The following is an 18,248-nucleotide window of genomic DNA, read 5'->3' as shown; positions in this document are numbered from 1 at the left end:
GTGTGTGTCCTCCTCATCTCAAAGTGCGGCTCTGGCTAATTTCCTTGTTCCCGTAGCACAACATCTCGTGTCAGCTGGGGGGAGGTGAGGGAGGCACATGGAGTCACCTCTCAACCCTCAAAGGAAGAGAGTCATGCCTCTTATGGACTGTGTTCACTCTCCTGCATTACATTTGGCATATTTGGACTGGAGCAACTTTTTTATTGTTCTAAAAGCTTGGTTTTAAGAAACCTCTCGTTGTTTAGGACCTGTCCAAGAATTTGGAACAATCGTCGTTATGTTAGCATGTGGGCATCGTGTCAACTAATCCCTTCTTGTAAGTGACCCACACACATAAAAGTTCATTCGTGTCTTTATTATCCTTGGGAAATTTAGACTTCAGTGCATAGTTTGTGCTGAAAGTGTATTTTTAAAGGGAAAACATTTATGACATGAAATGAATTATTGTAGAAGCCTCTTGAGGATTGGGGCGTTTCATTATTTTATGCGCTATGGCTCAAAGACCAAAATGTTCATTATGTGGGTCGCAGGTTTATCTTGCCTTACAGGAGTCAAAACAAGTCATGTGAACTTTATTTGTCTAGACCTTAATCATTGTTATGTATAATCTTAGTGGACCAGTCATTACACGTAAACAGAGAGAGAGATATGACTTAACAAAACTGAGACACAAACTGAGAACTAGAAAAATAAAATTGTCTGAAATTACCTGTACAATCTTACACGAAACTTACACTGTTTTTCATATATTTGATCTGTAGTCTCAACGCAATCATTTTTGGTAATATTGTAATTACTATTTTGAACCAGTGAGATACAAAAGAAGAGTTTTTACAGTTTCTCATGTGATCATCAAACCCAGGTCAAACCTCAACAGGTTAAAGATTATAGTCTCATACTCAATATTTACTCAAAGGGCTCACACAATCTACGGTAACAGCAAAGCTCAAATTAAACACATACAACCTAACATCTAACCACTGATTAGGTCTGTTCAATCATATAATTCTCAGAGAGCTTTTCTTCTAGTTATATAAATATTAGATTGTCTGCACTTGTCTGCACTTTTAAAGCACTATGAGTAATTAACTGCATGACTCTGTATAAATACTATCACACCCAGTACTTCTCTAATCCTGCTTACTGAAACCGATTGAGTAAAACAGAAGATAAGATTCCTGAGTAAAATAGTCGATATGGGAGGCTACTTGAACTTTGGCGGGGGAGGCGGGACAATCCCTTGCCAGGCACCGGTTGCATGGATTTTCCCTTTCTGCAACTTGTTCATTCCCATGTGACCTCTATGTCATGATATAAAGGAATAATTATAGTTAGACCGGAAATGTCGGAGCGAATTTCATTTGTATATTATAAATCTGTACCAAATCGCCATTGTTGGCACTGGGGTTCGGTGAAGCCGACTGAACTCAAACAGGGATGTTTTCTTCAGCAATCAATCCATCATGTTCTGTCCTGAGTTTCCTTCTTCAAGGCGAAAAGAATAGAGGGACACTTTCTATGCAAAGATCAAGAGTCTACTGTTTTAAAACAAAACATTTCATGTTCACGTTCATGTTACCGTGGTCGCAAAACGTTGTTCAAATGATTCAGTTTGTCTGTAGCATAGCAACTGGGATTGGCAGAGTGTATGTGTGACTTCTCTGGCATTTAACAAATGGGCCCCATCCTTTTGGAAAACTTGCTTGTTCATATCATGTCAATATGACAAACCAATGCATGTTTGTTCTTCTTATAGCACATTGAGATTTGGAACAATAATAATCAGGTGTTGATTTCACATGTTGAATTGTCACTTAGAAAACACACTCTTAACGATGTAGATGTACAATATAATGTTAACCGGCATCGTATCAGCATGTCTGCATTGCTGTCGTGAGCATGTTAGCATTGTGATAATAGCATATAGCTCAAAGCACCACTCATCAATTTTAAAGATACAATCAAATAGTCATATAAAAGTAATGAAATAAACATTCTGATTCCTCCAAGAAAGCCATGCTCCTATTTAGTTTATGTGTGAATTAATGATGAACAGCTCTGTCTTTGTGCAGAAACTGTGCAGCCCATTACACCACGTTATGGAACAATTGCCACAGAAGCTAACGAGGACTGACCTCTGTATTTGTCTGAGCCAATATTAGAGGGTTCGCCACCATCTTTGTTCTGTGAATCAGTTATATGATCTTAAGTGATAAACCACTTTCAGAAGGTTTGAAAAGTCAATCAGTTCTTTCTTGCCTGATCTAAAAATATTTCGGAAACTGAAAAGAAACAAAAGTAATGGTGATATATACAGTATCAGTCAAAAGTTTTCACTCATTGAATTGAAAGAGAAAATGTGACCTGTCCTGTATATACTGTATATGCATATATACTACGTATCAATATAATGGTGCACAAAAGGCAGCAAGAACAGCTCTGTGCTTAGTCAGTAACTAGGAATCACAGATGTGAGCCGGTTATGGAGCAACAGGGCCCATGGAGCCTCCTCTCGAGGTACCACACCCCTCCCCAGGCATTACCAAATCCTGCTCATTGAATCGGCATGCACTGTGCAACAAATAGCATGCAAACATTTCTAACGAAGGTTCTGGAGTGAATCATTGACTGATCAACCGCAGGGAAATGTGCCGAGGGTTGGATTACTTGTGTGTGTACGTGTCTGTGTGTTTGTGTGAGATATGTGAAGAGCTTGGTGTGTTCCTCCTGTCTCTGTGGGAACAGTAGACAATAAAATACTCACCTGCACACTGAATTACCAGTTGTGCATAGACTCTTTCATTCATCCATGGGAGCTTGGATAAATAAAAGTTTGTTGTCAACAGACCTATGGTACATTAACCTGGAAGAAATATATCAGGAAGTCTACTTTATATGGGAAGCTTTTGCTGTAAATACTGAATCAAGTTCTGATAGTGTGATAAAAATGTATGAGGAAAAGAGAAAAAGACTTTGTGAAAAGGTCTTCAGGGGTTGATGGTTCTGAAACAGTTTTTCAAAGGGCCGCGCCCTTCCTGTACAACAGACCTCTGAGCTGTAGAGGTGAGACTCACAGCTGAAGTGCACCATCTAGTGAACGCCATTAAACAAAAGAGCTGCTTTAGAGATGCAACAGATATTCTCCCAGAATGGAGTTTGAAACCCAAAGTTATACTCTGAAGAAGAATTAAATGAATAAAATGTCTGTAGATGGTTGAGCAGAATGACTCCACACAAAGGCTTGCCAACTATTTCTCTCTGTTTTACACAGACTCTGTTTTCAAAACACAAACACATGCACAGACATGACAGCAAACCGCTGCAGAACGGAGAGTGACTGAAAGACTCTGGACTGATGCAGCGAGCACAAGTATCACTTCAAATTGTGGCCACTTTCATTTCCCTGCATATATTTAAATATATATTTGGTATTTGGTAGTCTTCATCAATGCTTTTGCTAAATTTCGCCGGGCTCGTATGTAAGAAAAGGCTTCTGTTCTGCCACTCCACTCCGTAGTACAAACGTATGAAGGATACGAGAGAATGTTGTCACATGTACACAGCCAGTACTTGCCAATTCCTGCAGCTCCTTGAATGTTGCTGTCGGCCTCTTCCCTGACCAGTTTCCTTCTTGTCTTTTGATCAATTTTGGAGGGACGTCCAGTTCTTTGTAATGACACTGTTGTGCCATATTTTCTCCCCTTGATGATGACTGTCTTCACTGTGTTCCATGTACCAAATGTCTTGGAAATTATTCTGACTCATACTTTTCAAAGTTGAGATTTCTCTAATGCTTTGGGAAAAACTATGGCTTTTGTGTAAAAGGCAAAGCTGTCTATATAGTATTCCTTTTGGTCCATTAGTAAACATGATTTAATTTATTAACATTAAAGTATATCTTTCTCTCGTCCGTGTAAAAGCTCCTAATCGCACCATAGTCAATGCAATTATTGACTATGGTGCAAAGTTAAAAATGAAAAACAAGGAAAAGCAGAGTGAATACTGCTACTTTGTCAATGTGTGTTTCTTTGAGTCAATTGATCAAACTACCATGTCACTTTTATGAAGTCTATGAAATATGTTAGTCAAAGAAAACTGTTTGCACAAGCATGCATGTGTGTTTTAGTTGCTGCTGCAACTGAAATGTAACTTAACGTGTTTTAGTGAGCCTTCAGCTAATGCAAACGTTAAATATCTTGAAGGAAGATCTTTAGGGTGTGCTACATTTTTCAGTCTCCAGTGTTTGAAGGAACAAAAGATCTTTTCATTGATGATAAATGTGGGTAAAGGTGACATTTAAAAGTTGTTGTACAAGCCAATCCTGTTGATTCTAGCACTGAAAAGCTTCTAATATTAAAAAACAAAATAATAATCATCAAAAAGAGATTGAAGAAAGAAAAGATTGAGTTCTAAAGAAACACATTGCTTGGATGATTTAAGCTATAGTTGTTGATATGAAATCAGATTTGGTCTTGGGTGGGAAGAATGGAAGACTGAGAGAACTCGACATGAGTCAATGCTTAGTTTTACAAGATAATTGGGATTTCTTAGAGAGCTTTGACAAGTCACAACAGGAAAAGTAGAGGTTTAACTAATACCACTGATCTATGGTATCATGTATGATGTCTGACAATCAAATACACCTGCTATGGTGTGTCAAAAGATGAGGGATTATCAACGTGTTAGCGTCAGAATGTCCAATTCCCCTCTTCCAATCAAAATAGCTGGGGGGTTTTTCTCCATAAATAAGGATAATTTGGTATCTTGTCTTCAAAGAATGAAACCAGGCATCATCCCACATTAATCATTGTAACTGGAGTATTATGTGCCATTATACTAATTTTCAACACTGTGCAATGTTTTACGAAAACCCCAGCGTGACTGCTGATTGATGCAGGCGGGCCGCATGGCTCTCTGTTGATGAGATAACAAAAGAAAACAAAGACGTGATGCTTTCCAAGTGGCACATGGGTATGTGCGTCTGTTAAGGTGATAAACGCATTAAACTAGCTGGTACATTTTTAAGATTGTTCAAAATCGCCGTCCCAGAGGATAGAAAGTGTCATTGTGTGATTTAAAATATGTTCACGACGAAATGTTCAACTCTTGCTAATAAAAGTGATTTACAAGTTTTGGACACAATAATTATTGTGAACTGCCCTGCCTCAACCTTTTGGCCCGTTTGACTGAGGTGGAATTGTCGCTCACATGTGCCATTTCTGTCACGGCTGTGAGTGAATATTTTACAAGGCAATTAACTATATCTTTTTCTTCTGTTAGAATGCACTATTTTAAAATATGCCTTGAATATAGGGAAGGCTGCAATTACAAACGGATTACAAAGATTCTGGAAAAAACAATCCAAAGAATGCTGTTTCATTAAAAATGATAAAATGTGGTACTACGGGTTTGACCTGAAAAGAGGTGGAGGAACCCCTGCCCACCGATAACCACACCCGTGCTGATGGGGAGATTGCAATGAGGTGGGTGGGTTGCCTGTAAGTCACATTCTTACCTTTCATTTACCCTCCCAGCCCTTCCCACTTTACTGCGTTTGAGGCAGCTATATAACCAAGGCCACCAATGTGATGCCTCCTACTGCAGATCAACTACCTGATCCAGATCTAACGCTCGTCCAGCATGTCTTTCAGCAGCAAAATGTACAGCCAGAACACCATGAGTGTCTACGGAGGAGCAGGCGGCCGTGGCACGCGCATCTCCTCGGCCCAGCAGTACCATGGACAGTCCTCCGGAGGCTTCCACCTGGCTGACGGCCTGGACCTCCACGTCGGGGCGAACGAGAAGGCCACCATGCAGAACCTGAACGACCGCCTGGCCTCCTACCTGGAGAAGGTGCGCACCCTGGAGAAGGAGAACGACCGCCTTGACAAGCAGATCAGAGAATGGTACCTCAACAAAACGGTCATCAGCCACGACTACAGCAGCTACTTTGCCGTCATCGAAGACCTGAAGGACAAGGTATGAAGATGACATCCGACCTGTGCGTTTCCCGTTGTCTTTCCCTCCTTATCTTTTTCAGGGAGTGTGTTGGAATGAACTGTGTGTGGGGTTGAGACAGATGACATGTGAGTTAGAGGACCAGAAAACATTTTGCACAGGCAGCATACACATTTATCCTCACTGTGAGCTTAAAAACCCTTACATTCCAGTACTTTAGGGCCCAAGGGTCCTTTCCCAAAAATGATTCCAATAGATGGCATACTGTACAAACTTGTTTGTACTCTTTCTAACTTATTTCCTGTTTTTTCTCCTCAGATTTGTGTTGCCTCTAGACTTAATGCCAAGACAATCCTGGACATTGACAATGCAAAACTGGCTGCCGACGATTTCAAAATGAAGTGAGTATATTGCCCTGTTCTTCTCTGCAATGGCACACAAGTGAAACCTCACATACACATTCAATTGTGAACTGAAGGTTCACTGAAAACTTCTAATGTTAACTACCCTATAAAACCCATCTGAGCGTTTTGTTTGTTCTTCTGTGACCCCCCCGCCTCCTTCAGGTATGAGAACGAGCTGGCCATGAGGTTGGCCGTGGAGGCGGACATCGCTGGACTGAAGAGAGTTCTGGATGAGATGAACTATGCCAGAATGGACCTTGAGAGCCAGTACGAAGCCCTAAAGGAAGACCTCATCCAGCTCAAGAAGAATCACGAAGAGGTAAGGTGGTTGTTTTTAAATCGATCAAAGGTTGGTTTGGTGATTCACATGCAGCCAAATGCAGGTCCACATACTTGATGCATTCCTGCACACGGGCCAACACCCCCTCTGTCTATGTGCACAGCATGAAAGTGTCCAACTACACTGGTGATTGATTAAACCATCTATTCAGCAGCCATTCACTGTGAGACAAAGTTGAACGTTTTTTTTAAATCTACTGTGGTCTGAGCAACGCTCTAAGCAAAGCTCATGTTACCTCTGTCTTACCTCTAATAACACAAAGGAAATTCCATGTTAGGGTAGTGTTTTTATAAACAGGTCTGTCGCCCTCTTCCTTCTCCCAGCGCTGCCCCTTTTCCTTCTGCACACTTCCTTGTATTCTTCTCTCCCTCCATTAGTTCACTGCTATTGTTTGTCACACTCAGATCAAAATCCACCTAAACCGCCATGGAAATACAGCTCACAAAGAATCCATTGTGTGCTCCTGTTGCCATAATAAAAAACAAGGAATTATGTGAATTTAATAAACTTTGACACCTGCAGGATCTGGTCCTGCTAAGGAGTCAGATGAGCGGACAGGTCAATGTGGCCGTGAACGCTTCTCCCTCTCCAGACCTGACCAAGGTTATGTCAGAGATTAGGGAACACTACGAGAGTATGATCATCAAGAACAGCAAGGAGCTCGAGGCGTGGTACCAGAACAAGGTGAAAAGTTACAACTGCTCAGAATACTGCGGTTACCTTTATTCAATAGGGGTGGTTTATCTTCAAAATCTGGCAGTAATTGTTGAGTGACAAAGAACGTTGTTTCTTTCATCTGCCTAGATCACATCAGTGGAGCAGGACGTGGTCACTCACACAGAGATTCTGTTGACGTCTCGCACAGAGATTAAAGAACTGAAGAGCAACCTCGAGAGGCTTAAGATTGAACTGCAGTCCAGTCTGAGCATGGTAGGTCAACATTAACAACAAATATGATTATCCAATGGACGCTACAAATTATAACACTGTAAATGTTTAAAGAAAATCTCTTGGAGCTCTATAGCTCCGTTTAGCAGTTAGCATAAAGACAATAGCTGACGGGGGTCCAAAATGTGTTGCTTTTAAATGGCACTAAAACTCTATTTTGTGAATTTTGGAGCTTTAAAGATGCTGCTATGCGTAATTCCGTAATCTCAGTGACTGGTGACTTACTTAAGAACTTATTCCCGCAACCACAACAGAAAGGGTCTCTGGAGGGCACCCTGAAAGAGACCCAGGAGCGTTACGCTTGTCAGCTGACAGGCCTCCAGAACACAGTCACAAGCCTGGAGGCTCAGCTGTCTCAGCTCCACGCCAACATCACCAGCAACAAGCAGGAGTACGACATGCTGCTGGACCTCAAGACTCGGCTGGAGATGGAGATCGCAGAGTACAGAAGGTTGCTGGATGGGGAGGATGAGAGGTGAGACTCCATTAAGAGAGAGGACCAAATTAGATTACATAGGAAACATATTCTGATCCAGGTTGATTATACCATGATGTAGAGTAGACATGTTCTCCTGACTAATGTTGTATGCTTTCTCTTCCTCTCCACTACCAGCTCAAAAAAAGGTAAGCATTTAAAAAAAATGCAATTTCTATTTTACCATTAAAAGTGACATAGGTTTTAACAGGGTTGAAGGACTGTGTTGTGATTGTGATTGTTGTTTCTTCTAATTTTCCAACAGTGGTCACAAAAACAATCACAGTGGTGGAAACAGTTGTGGATGGAAGGGTGGTCGGGAGCAGCAAGACTGTTGGTGTGGATGTGGATGAGATTAAGTGACGACGATGGATTATTGCAAATCAATAAAGATCAAAAAGTGAAATTGAAGGTTTCTTTGCATTTCATATATTTTGTAATGAATGGGAATTCCACCTTTTTATTTCTAAAAATCCCATAAGGCTGCTAATAGCTTAACCTCACCAAGCATTCAGTCAGTGTTTTGGATAATTGTTTTAAGACTTCGTACCCCAACTCTCTACAAGTTGTATGTTTAGCAAACAAGCTATAGTAAACCCAATGTATGTTTCAGTGGTCAACTGTCATAGTACAACTCTAAAAATGTCCCCATAGGCCACAATCATAATCATAAATGATACAGAAGTGAAACTGTTGAGAGAAGGTGAATACCATAATCACACATATATATACACTCACCGGCCACTTTATTAGGTACCCCATGCTAGTAACGGGTTGGACCCCCTTTTGCCTTCAGAACTGCCTCAATTCTTCGTTGCATAGATTCAACAAGGTGCTGGAAGCATTCCTCAGGGAGTTTGGTCCATATTGACATGATGGCATCACACAGTTGCCGCAGATTTGTCGGCTGCACATCCATGATGCGAATCTCCCGTTCCACCACATCCCAAAGATGCTCTATTGGATTGAGATCTGGTGATTGTGGAGGCCATTTGAGTACAGCGAACTCATTGTCATGTTCAAGAAACCAGTCTGAGATGATTCCAGCTTTATGACATGGCGCTTTATCCTGCTGAAAGTAGCCATCAGAAGTTGGGTACATTGTGGTCATAAAGGGATGGACATGGTCAGCAACAATACTCAGGTAGGCTGTGGCGTTGCAACGATGCTCAATTGGTACCAAGGGGCCCAAAGAGTGCCAAGAAAATATTCCCCACACCATGACACCACCACCACCAGCCTGAACCGTTGATACAAGGCAGGATGGATCCATGCTTTCATGTTGTAGACGCCAAATTCTGACCCTACCATCCGAATGTCGCAGCAGAAATCGAGACTCATCAGACCAGGCAACGTTTTTCCAATCTTCTATTGTCCAATTTCGATGAGCTTGTGCAAATTGTAGCCTCAGTTTCCTGTTCTTAGCTGAAAGGAGTGGCACCCGGTGTGGTCTTCTGCTGCTGTAGCCCATCTGCCTCAAAGTTCGACGTACTGTGCGTTCAGAGATGCTCTTATGCCCACCTTGGTTGTAACGGGTGGTTATTTGAGTCACTGTTGCCCTTCTATCAGCTCGAACCAGTCTGGCCATTCTCCTCTGACCTCTGGCATCAACAAGGCATTTCCGCCCACAGAACTGCCGCTCACTGGATGTTTTTTCTTTTTCGGACCATTCTCTGTAAACCCTAGAGATGGTTGTGCGTGAAAATCCCAGTAGATTAGCAGTTTCTGAAATACTCAGACCAGCCCTTCTGGCACCAACAATCATGCCACGTTCAAAGTCACTCAAATCACCTTTCTTCCCCATACTGATGCTCGGTTTGAACTGCAGGAGATTGTCTTGACAATGTCTACATGCCTAAATGCACTGAGTTGCCGCCATGTGATTGGCTGCTTAGAAATTAAGTGTTAACAAGCAGTTGGACAGGTGTACCTAATAAAGTGGCCGGTGAGTGTATATACACTCACCTAAAGGATTATTAGGAACACCATACTAATACTGTGTTTGACCCCCTTTCGCCTTCAGAACTGCCTTAATTCTACGCATTGATTCAACAAGGTGCTGAAAGCATCCTTTAGAAATGTTGGCCTATATTGATAGGATAGCATCTTGCAGTTGATGGAGATTTGTGGGATGCACATCCAGGGCACGAAGCTCCCGTTCCACCACATCCCAAAGATGCTCTATTGGGTTGAGATCTGGTGACTGTGGGGGACATTTTAGTACAGTGGACTCATTGTCATGTTCAAGAAACCAATTTGAAATGATTCGAGCTTTGTGACATGGTGCATTATCCTGCTGGAAGTAGCCATCAGAGGATGGGTATATGGTGGCCATAAAGGGATGGACATGGTCAGAAACAATGCTAAAGTGTGCCAAGAAAACATCCCCTACATCATTACACCACCAGCCTGCACAGTGGTAACAAGGCATGATGGATCCATGTCCTCATTCTGTTTACGCCAAAGACTCTACCATCTGAATGTCTCAACAGAAATCAAGACTCATCAGACCAGGCAACATTTTTCCAGTCTTTAACTGTGCAATTTTGGTGAGCTCTCAAAATTGTAGCCTTTTTCCTATTTGTAGTGGAGATGAGTGGTGTTACGTCCCCTGTTCTGTGTATAGGTTTGTGTATGTGTTCTGTGTTCTGTGTGTGTGCATACAGGTGGTACTGATCATCCATGATCTCCATTCATCTTGACTCCACCCCCGCTCGTTACCCGGTTCAGCTGTTTCCACTCATCTCCAATCCCATCATGCCCTTCTGTCAGTATATGTACCCCTGTGTTTGTTTCACCTAGGTGGGTGGCACTCTGGTTGTGTATACGTGAGTGCTGGTGTATGGTAGAATATTTGTATTTCTGATGATTTGGTACAGTGTGTATGCAATTAATAAGTGTTCTTTTTGTTTCTTTGTTATCTTTATTACGGGGGGGGGTGAGGAGTAGTTTAGCCCCGCTCCGGAGTTTACATATCTGCACGTAGTGTTACTCCCCTGTCTAACAACACTAGCTACACCTGGCTGGGCCACCTAATGTAAGTTTTGTTAGGGCGCCTTGGTAGTGTGCCAGTTAGGTTGTGATTTTCGTTGGGAGATAGGACAGGTAAGTGGGTGGGAAGCATTTTGTTCTTTTCTTTTCTTTGGTACCGCCAGCTCTCCTCATTTCCCCTGTTAACAGTGCTATAAATAAAAACCAGCCTGTTTACCTCAACTTCAAGCCCATGTCTAATTCTTACACCTTCGACACCACGTCCTGTGGCCAATAAACAGGGTGCCGTCAGGCAGTGGCGTGGATCCCACTCCCCTCCTGGGGAGGCAGAACGTAACAAGTGGTACCCGGTGGGGTCTTCTGCTGTTGTAGCCCATCCACCTCAAGGTTTTGCGTGTTGTGGCTTCACAAATGCTTTGCTGCAAACCTCGGTTGTAACAAGTGTGTCAAGCAATGACCAGGAGACCAACTGGAGTTAGTGGAACTGAGTTTATTTAGCAAAATTCCAACAGAGAGCAGAGCAGGACTTCAACAGGTGAGAAGGTTGTTCAACGAGTAGGCCAAGACTTTCTAAAGAAGAGCGTGAGTCTAAGCACCATGCATCAAACAAGACGAGACAAGGAGTGAATGTGCCTGTGCTGTTTATAAAGGTGGTGACTGATGAGGTGCAGGTGGTGAACTGGTGACATGGCGTAATGACCTGCAGGTGCGTGTAATCAGTACTGAGGCGATAGTGAACGGCAGAGAGGGTTGGGTGATGAGGAATGTGAATGAGTGGGAGGAGTGAGTGTCTGTGATGGTGGGACCCCGACAGAGTGGTTATTTCAGACAAAGTTGCTCTTCTATCAGCTTGAATCAGTCGGCCCATTCTCCTCTGACCTCTAGCATCAACAAGGCATTTTCGCCCACAGGACTGCCGCATACTGGATGTTTTTCCCTTTTCACACCATTCATTGGAAACCCTAGAAATGGTTGTGTGTGAAAATCCCAGTAACTGAGCAGATTGTGAAATACTCAGACCGACCCGTTTGGCACCAACAACCACGTCATGCTCAAAATTGATTAAATCACCTTTCTTTCCCATTCTGACATTCAGTTTGAAATTCAGGAGATTGTCTTGACCAGGACCACACCCCTTAATGCATTGAAGCAACTGCCATGTGATTGGTTGATTAGATAATTGCATTAATGAGAAATTGAACAGGTGTTCCTAATAATTCTTTAGGTGAGTGTATATATAAATGTATATTGTATATGCAGTTGTTGTACTATTGGTACAAATGATTATACCATATTTTCAGAGCGTTACACTGTACATATATACTTATATTATCGAATCCCATTAAAATATTAAAGTTATACATTTACTTAGTTATATTGTTCCTCTTAAAAAAAGTGTTTTGGAGCCTGCATGCTGTTTGCAGTAGAGCTGTGAGTCTGGAGTCCCAACAGGAGAAGTAGAGGTTTAACTAATAACATTGATCTATGGTACCATGCATGCTGTCTGACAATTAAATACACCTGCTATGGCGTGTCAAACAATGAGGAAGTTTTGGACACAATAATTATTGTGAACTGCCCTGCCTCAACCTTTTGGCCCAAGTTTCACTGAGGTGGAATTGTCGCTCGCATGTGCCATTTCTGTCACGGCTCTGAGTGAATATTTTATAAGATAATTAACCATATCTTTTTCTTCTGTTAGAATGCACTATTTTAAAATATGCCTTGAATATAGGGAAGGCTGCAATTACAAACTGATTACAAAGATTCTGAAAAAAAACAATCCAATGCTGTTTCATTAAAAACGATAAAATGTGGTACTACGGGTTTGACCTGAAAGGAAGCGGAGGAACCCCTGCCCACCGATAACCACACCCGTGCTGATGGGGAGATTGCAAAGAGGTGGGTGGGTTGCCTGTAAGTCACATTCTTACCTTTCATTTACCCTCCCAGACCTTCCCACTTTACTGCGTTTGAGGCAGCTATATAACCAAGGCCACCAAGGTGATGCCTCCTACTGCAGATCAACTACCAGATCCAACGCTCGTCCAGCATGTTGCAGTAGAGCTGCGAGTCTGGTTCTGCACTGCTGTACGTTGTGTGGTTTCTAGGGTTAAAGTCTTGGACAAAGAGAAGATGTTGCTACTCTGCTTAGAATTTCCATACTACGCTCTGCAGAGATATTGGAAACTTTATATTCAAAGCCCAAATTTCTCTTTCATTTGAGATCCCTAATATAATATTTCTCACTGCTTTCATTGTTCATATTTTTCAAACATATCATTTAAAATAATCATATCTTAAACTTTAAAATAACTCTACAAAGTACACCACTGGGGACTCTAGGTGGGACCAAGACACAAAAAATTCAGACAAATGATTGTGAGCAAACCACAGCCTTTTATTTCATTCACATGTGTATATGAAGTTAGATTATTTTCATATGTTTCTTGTGGTTGTCAAGGGACAGCAGTACAATTAGGTGGAGCTTTTAGAGGAGGACACCACCTTGCCATTGTGCAGTTCCTGTGTGATGATTACAGTCTTGCCAGACGAGGACTTTGAAATGCTGGAACTGTGGAGGTGGAGAATTGCGTTTGATATCAGTTTATTGCCTCAATTTACAGAGTTAGTTATTAATTGACAATGAAAGGACTGAAGTGCCGTTTGCAGACAAAATTACCTGGCCTCTCCGTCCATCAGCCTCCTGTATTCTGCAATCTCCATCTCCAGCCGTGTCTTGATGTCGAGCAGCATTTTGTATTCTTGGCCCTGTCGTTCCATGTCACAGCGCAGCTGCGTCAGCTGTGCCTCCAGGCTGGTCACCTGCGCCTGGAGACCCTGGAGCTGGAAGGCGTACCGTTGCTCTGTTTCATGGATGGTGCCTTCCACGGACGCTTTCTGGAGGAGGAAGTTTAAGAGAAGAGGGATGAAGACGTGAATAAAGCGAAAAACTACTGTGGTTGCATTAAGTTGTATGTGAGATCACTCCCTGTTACCATGCTAAGTTGGGACTGTAGCTCGATCTCCAGGCCCTGCAGGGAGCGACGGAGCTCTGTGATTTCTGACTTGGATGTTTGGAGACCTTCTGTGCTGGCTGCGACCTCCTTGTTCAGCGATTCTGACTTGAGTGGACAATGGACAAAATCGGTTGCATGTAAAACCTTATATGTACCAGTTAAAACATGTAATGAGAGGTTACTTAGGCAATTAATATCACCACCGGGGTTTTGGTCTTACCTGTGTTTGGAACCAGAGCTCAAGCTCTCTTTGGTTCTTGGCGGCCACAGCCTCATACTGCGTGCGCATTTCATCCATAATGCTGCTTAGGTCTGGCTGTTGTTTTGCGTCCACCTCCACGTTGATCTGTCCACTCATCTGGCTTCTCATGGCTGCCAATTCCTGTTGAAGAGGACACGGGTTAAAGGGTTTCCTGATTTGTTTAAGTAGATTTCTTTATACATTCAATAAAGCAAAATTAAATTGCAACCCCCTCAGATTCTTGCTGACATGCATTTGCTACCAACCTCCTCGTGGTTCTTTTTGAGGTAGATCAGCTCCTCCCTCAGGCCCTCAATCTGCATCTCCAGGTCTGATCTGCCCAGTGTCAGCTCATCCAACAGTCTCTTGAGACCGGCGATGTCTGCCTCTACTGATTGACGCATAGCCAGCTCATTTTCAAACCTGTGTGGTAGCAAAAGATTGGATATTTAAAATCATCGTAAGCGTCTACCATGCATTGGTCCACAGTGATTTTCAATCTATGTTTTAGTCAGTTTGTGTCTCTTATATCTGATACTTACTTTGTTCTGAAGTCGTCTGCTGCCAGTTTTGCATTGTCAATGGACAGATAGATGCCTCCATTGGTACGGGTGGCATCCTGGATCTGTGCGACAAAACAAGGTTTCATTTGACATAATTAGTGCAATTCTAACTTCAAACTCCTCCGGTGCATCATTTTTTACAGATTCATCCATTAGTTGCATTACATGATAAATTATAGTGTGGCAATCTTTAGTTTTTCATTCAGGAATTAGAGGTCACGTAACATACCTTTCCATGCAGGTCAGCAATGGTGGCCTCAAAAGCAGAGTAGTCACGAGCGTGAGGGGAGGTCTTGCTCTCCAGGAACTTGCGGATCTTGATCTCCAAGTCTGCGTTGGCCTGCTCAAGGCTGCGCACCTTCTCCAGGTAGTTGGACAGACGGTCGTTCAGGTTCTGCATGGTGGCCTTCTCGTTGGCTCCAACATGGAGGTCCATGCCGCCGCCAGCACCTCCACCGAAGCCTGAACCTGCTCCCCCTCCCATGCCAAAGCCGCTTCCACCGCCATAACCGGATGAAAGCAGATGACTGGAGGAAACAGAGATTCTGGAGCCACCTGCACCGCCATGCATGCTGGTAGCATAAGAAGGCCGTTGCTGCTGGCTTCCAAAAAAGCCTCCACCCATGGATCTACCAGATACTCTACCAGAGCCTCCGCCAAAGGAACTGGAGCTGGAATAGGTGCTGGATCTGGACATTGTGAAGACTGCTCAGGAGGTCTGCCTGGGAGAAAATGAGATGGAGCAAGATGCACAGCCCTTCCTCTGTACCCTTTTTATACTCCGGTGTGGGAGGGTATGTCCAGAACTGAAGGGAGGAGCATTACCTAAAAAGGTTGCTCTGCCCCACCGGTTACACACACCCTTCAGGTTCATTGTGACAAGAAGGAGAAGGGGGATTAAACTTAATCCTATAATATGAAAAAACGAAAGACTCAATTCATCGAAGCCTCAGAGCCATCGGTAAACCTAGTTTCTCATGCACCACATTAATATGCATGAAGCTGTGTGAAGTTTTGTCTTTTACTATAAATGTAAAACTGTCAGCCTCAAGCGGGTATTCTGTCAAATTGTTGTTAAACTTCAACAGTTGACTCTACTTTTTTACAGATTCTTGAGCAAGACTGCTGGACAAACCTGTCATGTTACCACGGCAACAAACACTGCACGTACAAACATTGTGAAATAGATCAGTTCAGTCATTTTTTTAGTACTTGACTTCCTGTCAGCACACCTTTTCTCACACACCTCTTTTTTGTTTCTGTGTTTTCTGTATCTTGCATTAGATTCTTATTTTACGAATGACATTTTTTTTTTTTTAATGTTTTTGCAGTAGCCTGCAGGTTTGCCAGCTAGAAGCAGTTTTTATAGACTCCATGATGTAAGTTAATATTCAACCTTATGCGACTGTTTCTTGGCATTGTGGTAGAAGAAGAAGAACAAGTTGTTACTTGCCTGCTCCTTTCAATTTTACCACAGCATTTCTACTTAACAAATACCTACTGTTGACTTTTTACATCTTTAAAGTAATCAAAGCCAGATGTTTCTTTTCACTACTGCTTTCCATTTTGAAGTTTCAAACTCATCTCATGCATGTGCTGATTGGATTTGAATAATGTCCAATGTATAGTAGATAGAAACCGTAGTAAAATATGTTTGAAGATATTTCTCTCTCTGGAGACGGCATTTTCTCACCAACCTGTGCACTTCATTCAGGGTTTCACTGCTACTTTGCAGAAGCTTGAACTGTTGAGTTTCCCTGCAAGTATTCTACAGCCCAGAAGAAAAGCGATATATATACATATTGCTTTTAGAATAACATCGGGGTGTGGCAGTGCAGAGGTTTTAAACCGCGTACTATGAGAACTTTCTGGTTGAGCAATAGCATGAGCAGGTTTATGAAAAGTGTGTGAATGTGTTTGACACTACGGCATATGCTTCCCTATAATAAACAGGTATGCATGACTCTATCTGTGAACCAATCTGTATTCATTAGATTAACTAATGTTGTGAAAATAAAAAATATTGGCACACATTTAACAACTTGCAAATATATTAATCAATATGATCAAAAACTATATGCACACAGAAGATATATCTTGCTGTTGTCATGCAACCCAAATATTGTTCACTATCAGAGACTATTCACACACTGCTCTGCCGTTGGATCATTTGGAGAATGTACCTGGGATTGTACAATGCTCCATACTTAGTGATTGTTTGGTAATATCACGTTGAGCTGCTTTTTAGGCAGCAGTGGTCTGCCAATATGCAGAAAACTTGTGACCATTAAATGACCCTGATGATTCTTTAATTAGAATGTAATAGATTGAAGTTGAGACCAATAGTAAGATATGACAATGTAATACAATGTTCCATGAGAATCAGACTCTTCTACTGTGACAAAGAACAGAGAGTTGTTGTTTCTGCAGGCTGAGTGAATAATGCCAATGGTATGTGGGGCGGTGTGGCAAGGTGTGATTCCTGTGTGAAGTACAAAAAGTTATACATGCTTATAATTGAGACTTGCAAACTGATGCACTCCGTATTCCAGTTTTTTTCTTAGCGTTTCAGAAGATAAATGAAACTATAGTTAAACCTCAAAGCAGACTGCTTTGTACTCCCTGTATCTAGTGGTTCACAGTTGTCTACGCAATGCTTGTGTGGCGGGTTCTCGGACTTCGACCTGCAGGGCTCCTGCCAAAAAACACAACAATAATTCTCTTTGGCACAGTCAGTGTGTCACACCCCATCCACTTTTCATGTGACCTGCAATGACCTCAACTCATTGAGCCCTTCCCTGACACGAATACCTGCAACTAGTATGTTGTGTGCAAGAACAGAATGCTCAAAATGTGCTGTAAAATGAGGAAGAGCCTGTAGCGCTGTGTCCTGGGTGTGTGACTCTCTCATTTAAGCAAAAGTAAGACAATGTACGCCTCTCTGTGTCATGCTGCAGAGAGATTGAGGTGTGTCTTTTAACAATGTTCCTCTGTCTCAATGTTTACTCTGCTTCAGGCCCGGACAGGTTTCTGTTGCATCTTGCAATAGCCCGCCGGTATCAACCGCACCCTTTTTAAAGCAGTATAGCATGCAACGGCACATGGTGTGCAGACACACTGAGAGTTCTGGAAATTTACAACAGCATGAGCGAGAGTCATTTAACATTTCCTTTTTCACACTGTCAGGGAACTGCAAAGCCTGACTGCATCAAATGAGGTGCATACATGCTTTTGCTAAAGATATTTCAGTAAAAAAAACCTTCCTCGTGAGGGGCACACAAACATGTAGTATTGTAGTTTCTGTAAAT

At 42.3% G+C, this 18,248-nt stretch overlaps 2 protein-coding genes across 2 annotated transcripts; one reads left to right on the top strand and one right to left on the bottom strand.

Moving 5' to 3' along the window:
- Positions 1-5,326: 5,326 nt before the first annotated feature.
- LOC119218263 (keratin, type I cytoskeletal 13-like) lies at positions 5,327-8,519 on the top strand. The gene is made up of 8 exons (XM_037472553.2): positions 5,327-5,979; positions 6,277-6,359; positions 6,525-6,681; positions 7,225-7,386; positions 7,507-7,632; positions 7,905-8,125; positions 8,264-8,274; positions 8,391-8,519. Exons 1-8 carry the CDS (start codon positions 5,641-5,643, stop codon positions 8,486-8,488), a joined length of 1,197 nt encoding a protein of 398 aa, XP_037328450.1. The 5' UTR covers positions 5,327-5,640; the 3' UTR covers positions 8,489-8,519.
- Positions 8,520-13,496: 4,977 nt separating this feature from the next.
- On the bottom strand, positions 13,497-15,700 carry krt15 (keratin 15). The gene is made up of 7 exons (XM_037472911.2): positions 15,170-15,700; positions 14,920-15,002; positions 14,644-14,800; positions 14,357-14,518; positions 14,116-14,241; positions 13,800-14,017; positions 13,497-13,691 (listed from the first exon to the last, which is right to left on the bottom strand). The coding sequence occupies exons 1-7, from the start codon at positions 15,635-15,637 to the stop codon at positions 13,595-13,597; spliced, it is 1,311 nt and encodes a 436-aa protein (XP_037328808.1). The 5' UTR covers positions 15,638-15,700; the 3' UTR covers positions 13,497-13,594.
- Between the last annotated feature and the right edge of the window lie 2,548 nt (positions 15,701-18,248).

The sequence above is a fragment of the Pungitius pungitius genome, chromosome 9 (assembly GCF_949316345.1).
Source record: "Pungitius pungitius chromosome 9, fPunPun2.1, whole genome shotgun sequence".
Classification (NCBI taxonomy): domain Eukaryota; kingdom Metazoa; phylum Chordata; class Actinopteri; order Perciformes; family Gasterosteidae; genus Pungitius; species Pungitius pungitius.
Note: the sequence above shows the minus strand (reverse complement) of the source record. Positions and strands in the feature narration are given on the sequence as shown.

What these genes read in the sequence shown, in the direction of transcription:
- krt15 (XM_037472911.2), bottom strand. Translation starts at nt 15,637, where the DNA reads ATGTCCAGATCCAGCACCTATTCCAGCTCCAGTTCCTTTGGCGGAGGC. An exon ending in GCAGACGACTTCAGAACAAA is followed by an intron (nt 14,801 to 14,919) that starts GTAAGTATCAGA and finishes GCTACCACACAG; the next exon opens with GTTTGAAAATGAGCTGGCTA. An exon ending in CTGATGGACGGAGAGGCCAG is followed by an intron (nt 13,692 to 13,799) that starts GTAATTTTGTCT and finishes CCACCTCCACAG; the next exon opens with TTCCAGCATTTCAAAGTCCT.
- LOC119218263 (XM_037472553.2), top strand. Translation starts at nt 5,641, where the DNA reads ATGTCTTTCAGCAGCAAAATGTACAGCCAGAACACCATGAGTGTCTAC. An exon ending in AGGCGTGGTACCAGAACAAG is followed by an intron (nt 7,387 to 7,506) that starts GTGAAAAGTTAC and finishes TCATCTGCCTAG; the next exon opens with ATCACATCAGTGGAGCAGGA. An exon ending in TGCAGTCCAGTCTGAGCATG is followed by an intron (nt 7,633 to 7,904) that starts GTAGGTCAACAT and finishes CAACCACAACAG; the next exon opens with AAAGGGTCTCTGGAGGGCAC.